Here is a 5,973-nt window from a genome sequence, read left to right as displayed (position 1 = left end):
TCATAGTGGGTGTGGGTGAATCCTTAACATTTCGGGGACAATTGAGGACCAAGTCAAGTTTCGAGCTATGACTTCATCAATAAATCCTCGGAATCATCTTTGGGGTGCTTCATCGAGACACGGTGCTTGTTTCTCTTGGGAGTCACCGAACTGCGTATATTTCCTGCGAGTAGGGACGGATTTAGGGGGGCGAAAGGGTGTTCACCCGAACCCCCTTCGCCGAAAAATTACACTATATATTTAAGGCAAAATCTATTTGTTACCTCTATATATTATGTTTTGTATTCCCTTGACACAGCTCAAAAGCATAGCTTAGTGGTCAAGGGGGTTCAAAATCTTTGTAAGGTTATTGGTTCTATTCCCACTAGCTACAACCCTTTTAACTTTTTCCTTTTTTTGAACTCACTTGGCGGTAATCCTGCCTCCGCCACTGCCTGCGAGGATCAAACTTTGCTTCCATCGTGCAATTTATCCATGTGTCGAAGTCGAATTTTTCCAATACAAAATATGTTGCAGACGAGATTATAGGGCAACAGCCCCAAGTTTCACCTTGCCTTGATCTCAATATGCCTTTGGCTTAGACAATATTGCGTGCAAGTTGTTGAGTACAACTTAAGCTGATTTGACAAATTAATTGGATAAAACACTTAAATTTCCATTGCGCTCTAAGCTTAACTTAATACTTCTCCCTGTACAAATTGTTGCCAACTAGTAACTATAAAATATAATTGATCTTTATTAGTATCATTTTTAATCAGCTACTAAGAGATTAAAAACAATTCACAAACTTCTGTATGTTAAACCAACTGGAATAAATGATCAAGGCCCTTCTTAGCAGTGGCGGATGCACATAGCCACTTGTGGGTGCTTAAGCACCCATTAACTTTGACCATATTTAGTAATTTACATAGGCTATTGTACAAACATTTAGATAAATATCGAGTGAGCACCCATAAATAATTCATTTTTCCTCTTCTTTTGGAGTCTTTATCAGCGAACACCCATAATTTTAAAATTCTGGATCCGCCACTGCTTCTTAGAAGTCAAAAGTTTTGTTAATATTACTTTTGAATCTACAACAACCCATTGGCTCATAGAATATTCAGATGTAAGAAGCAAAAGGAAACATACACAATGCGTCATATATATACTTCATTAACAAAACAACATACAACTTATAAGTAGATTCCAAGAAAAATCAAGACACATTCTTTAAAAATATTTGCTTATTGAGACTCAGCCCATTGAATCTTCATTCAATCAGAGATTGACAATCATCCATCCCCTTAGAGAAAAGAACCAAAATCCGAGAAACTCAGACACGATTAGGCGTTAAATTTGGAGGAGTAGGTGCGGATCCCACGCGCTTGCCACGCTCCGATCGACAGTTCTCGGCGAACTTCAAGCTGTTTTGGTGCATACCTTTCTGCCTCTCAGCTTCGGTGTACTCTGCGGCATAATAATGTTCCTCACTTCCCTTAACAGGGTCTTTGGTTGGTGGGAAAAACATGCTTCCCCATTGTGGGAAATGACATAGTGTCACCGGAAGAGTGCACCCAATGATCATCATCCCCATGTAAGTTAGCCCTGTTGCTGTCGAGTACTTTGAGCTTGTGAAAAACAGCAGTTGTGTCAATCCAGAACCGAAATTGCCTCCAGCTCCAGTCATTCCTGAGATTATACCTAATGATCGGCGAGAAATGAAGGGAATAATACCGAATGTTGCACCACATGCAGCTTGAGCACCAATAGAGAAAAGGATCATGAATGTGACGGCTATGGGCAGAGAATTTGAACGCCCCAACAGGACACAGAATACTCCTCCCAGTGTTTGTAGTATCCAAAGGACCCAAAGTCTACCCCTCATGCCGAATCTTTTGGCTGCGTAATCTGAAGAAAATCCTCCGAATGGACGAGCTAATAAATTAGCCATACCAAATGTGGCTGCGATGATTCCTGCTGTGTGAAGCTTTAGATCAAATCTGCAGGTTTTTGTACAAAAAGATTGTTAGTTTAAGCAGCGATTGTAATTGATTTGGGGAGTGTATATATAATTAGGCAGGTTACTTGTTACCACAAGTTAAATTTTTCTGTAGTAAAAATATTTAGGAAAACAAACCTGTCGAAGAAGTACTCCGCAATTACGTTGTCTGTAGACAGTTCAACTCCCATAGAGTATCCGTAGAGAAGGACAAAGATCCACGTCCTGTAATTTGTTGCAGCGTACCACAATATCTGAAATAGCGAAAACATGAAGTATGTTAGCTAAAATTCTTCTCCCTTAAAAAAAAAAGAAAATTTAGATTTTCTTTTTTTAAGAGATGAAAGAGTCTACTGACGTTGGAGAATTTATCTTTAGAAACATTGCCCTTCTTCTGTAAATCACCACGGTTCCCATCAGGCAAATCTTGGCCAAGAGTCAACACCAAAATACCCATTACAACATGAAGCCAACCAGGAATAAAAAATGCAATTCTCCAAGCAGTGAATGGAGTTGCTCCTGCTCTTCTTATTATATCATACAGAATTGGCATAATAAGTTGAGTCGCACCACCGCCCATATTTCCCCATCCTGCAGCTGTTCCATTGACAAGTCCAATAATCTGACTATTAAACATAGTACTCATCCAATATTGGCACGACACGAATGTTGCTAGTGAGAATCCGATCATGAACCGGACAGCAACATATCCTCCAGCGGACGACACAAACGACATACAAAATACAGTTGGGGCTGACAACATAATCAGAAATGCACAGCCGTATCTTGGCCCTAACATGTCACAAACTGCACCCATAACAAGCCTAGATAAAATACTTCCGGAAACGGAAGCAACTCCAGCATTACCAACATCCATTTTGGTTAAATTAAGGTTGTCCCTAATGATAGGAACTAAAGGGGCAGCAGCAAATGTTGAAACGAAGCAAGTGAAAAAAGAAATCCAGGAGAGCTGGAAAGTAAGACCATGAGGCTTTGAAAATGAATAAAACTTAAAAACCTTGGCTTTGTGTTCAGTATCAACTGGTACTGAAAATTTAGCAGTGGTATCAGTTGGCACCATTGGAGAAGCCACTGAAAAAGCAAGAACTGGCTCCCTACCAGTGACTCCATGCATAGAACTCCCTGGTTCTCCCTCAATATCAGCCATTTTTTTTTCTTAAGGAAAAAAAACTGATAGCGCAAAGATTGATTAAAATGTTAAAAGTAAAATTGTTGTGTATTACTTTGGTTTGGTTCCTGGAAAGTGTGGAGAGGGAGTGTTTATATAGGTATCAAAGCGTTGAGATTATGTAATTAAGGCCAATTGATTAGCGACTGCCAATGGCTACAACTGATGATATAATATTTCATTAATTTTAAGGAATCCATTTCGCCGCATCTGAATGTGAATCGGGCGACCTTATGGTATATCCCAAAGGTTCGCTGACCATTTTTGGTATCTTCATTAATTAGCTGGAGTGCTATATATTACCTTTTTGGCGTACAAGTATCGAACCAATCTTTCGCAATTTGCAGGGTTTCTTATGCAAATCAATCATACTTTAATTCATCTAATTATTCCCTCAAAAGGCAGTTGCAGAGATGTTTTGGACTAAAACATACATTGTAAAATCTTTACCATTGTGCTTTGTTAAGCTTTCACGATTTTTTGTAATATATATTTAAAATATTTCCTGTTTTACCAGGGGTAAAGCAACTGCTTTAGACCCCACATTTGTGGAGACCCCATTTTTTGTTACACCTAATATATTATATACTCCATATGGTTCAATTTAGATGAGTTTGTTTGACTCGCAACAGAGTTTAAGAAAAAAAAAAAGAAGACTTTTAAAACTTATGGTCTTAAAAGCTTAAGGGGTAAAAGGATTTGCAACTAGTATGATTTCTGCCAAGGAAATTGCATCTGAAATGAAAATCAAACCCGAACTTCGTAAGAAACGTGTGATATATAGAAAAATAATTTACCAAGAATATTGATATTGAAATCTCAAAATCTCTCGAATAGTACTTTAGAGTTAATTGCTTTTTATACATAGTAGAGAAGACTATTTTTTTCACTTCAAAATAGATTTGAACAATTCGAAGCATATGAAAATATTTTTTGTTTTCTATTTAACGTTAAAAACTGAGATCACTAGATGATTAAAATTTAGAAAAATACTGCCTTAATCTTGAGTGTTCCTTGAAGCATAATAATCAATCTGATATTGATGGTTTATATTTATTTTCTAAGTTAAAAGTGTTAAGGAAAATAGTACAATTAGAAGATAACAGTTTAATTGATATACTCAATCAAATAAAAAGATTTGATTCCTTTCCAAATGCCTATAAAGCTTATAGAATACTGTTAATAATTCATGTTACCGTTACTTCAGCAAAAAGAAGTTTTTCGAAATTAAAATTGATAAAATCTTTACTAAGCTCAATAATGTCTGAAGAGAGGTTAAATGGATTACAGATTTTTTCATTCCTATACACTATTGGAAACTTTATTACCCTAAATGTCCATGTTTAGTTAATTACCTGGCATAAACAAGTTTTGTTTACAAAATATATACAATCCACTTTAAAAGGCTCACAATCCATTATTTGTGCCTTCAATCAAGGAATTTAGTTACACTCTTTTCCTTTTTTCTCTACTCTCTCCCTCTTCTCTCCAAATTGAACTTATATTTAGGAATTTAGAGAATCTAATCCCTCAGATCTCACCGATTGAACTCAAGGGTTATGTACTTCTGTTTTTCTAAGTATGCATATGTCAGCCATCGATAATCTTAGATACACCAGTGCGATGCGATTGAAGATTTTAATAGCCAGATTGACAAAACAGATTTCTTATATTGAAATGGGTTGAGATTAAATGAGAACAATACTCAACATTTCTGCCTTCTGCAACCACATACTATACATGAAGATGTGTGCAGGAAGTTTTACAAGGATGCCATAAACTTTGGTGACTACTGATTTTTATGTTCATCCTTCTCAAACAGACGAACTAATTTTCACCAATCTGTTGTGTTTCAATATGTTCAGTATCCACCTCAAAAAGTTCACATCAATCAACCAACAAAAACACAATCCTTCCCCACTTCATCAAGCGTGTATGATCCCTTGATTGAAGGCACAAATTATGAATACATTATTTCTATGCATTTATATATAACTACAATATCATACCACTTAAATACAATTTTTATATAAATTTTATATAACATGTCTTTTGTATATTTTTTTCTGATTTATACATAGTAAAACTAAATTTCATACAACTAATTATATATTATACAACTTATCTACAACTTTCACACATTATTTTTACCCAGTTAAATACAACTACAATAACATACAACTTAAATACAAGTTTTATACAATATTGTTCAATGTTCATACAATAGTTAAAATATATATATATATATATATATATATATATATATATATATAAACAACAGAATATAATTTTTCTATAACTTTTCCACAATGTTACTACAATTTCGTAAATATAATGTATGTCATGTCTTCTTCTTCTTCTTCTTCTTCCTCTTCGAGTTTCAATCTGGAATTTAGCCAAAAGCAAGTCTATTCTTCACCAAAACACCCTCAAAATTGAGATATAAACTCCAAATAATCTTCCCAATTGTTTGCAACAACACCCAATTCAAATAAATAATAATTTTTGAAAACCCAAATTCGAATTCAAAGCTTCAAAGCTTTTTAATGTATGTCAATGGTGGAATTACTGCTCTCTTTTCCTTTGCTTTACATTACTGAAATTAGGAATTGAGAGATAGAGAGAGACATAGTGAGAATTCTCAATTCTTTGCAACAACACCCAATTCAAACAAATAATGTTTTTTGAAAACTCAAATTCGAATTCAAAGCTTCAAAGCTTTTTTAATGGTTGTCAATGGTGGAATTGCTGCTCTCTTGTGCAAGATACGTGAGGGAGGAGGTGGAATGTGGAGAGAGAAATG

General features: G+C 35.3%; 1 protein-coding gene across 1 annotated transcript; it reads right to left on the bottom strand.

The window, feature by feature from the left end:
• Positions 1–1,109: 1,109 nt before the first annotated feature.
• Positions 1,110–3,239, bottom strand: LOC109205352 (high affinity nitrate transporter 2.4-like). Its single transcript, XM_019368063.1, has 3 exons — positions 2,340–3,239; positions 2,120–2,235; positions 1,110–1,982 (listed from the first exon to the last, which is right to left on the bottom strand). The coding sequence occupies exons 1-3, from the start codon at positions 3,147–3,149 to the stop codon at positions 1,316–1,318; spliced, it is 1,593 nt and encodes a 530-aa protein (XP_019223608.1). The 5' UTR covers positions 3,150–3,239; the 3' UTR covers positions 1,110–1,315.
• Between the last annotated feature and the right edge of the window lie 2,734 nt (positions 3,240–5,973).

The sequence above is a fragment of the Nicotiana attenuata genome, unplaced genomic scaffold, assembly GCF_001879085.1.
Source record: "Nicotiana attenuata strain UT unplaced genomic scaffold, NIATTr2, whole genome shotgun sequence".
Taxonomy (NCBI): Eukaryota; Viridiplantae; Streptophyta; class Magnoliopsida; order Solanales; family Solanaceae; genus Nicotiana; species Nicotiana attenuata.
Note: the sequence above shows the minus strand (reverse complement) of the source record. Positions and strands in the feature narration are given on the sequence as shown.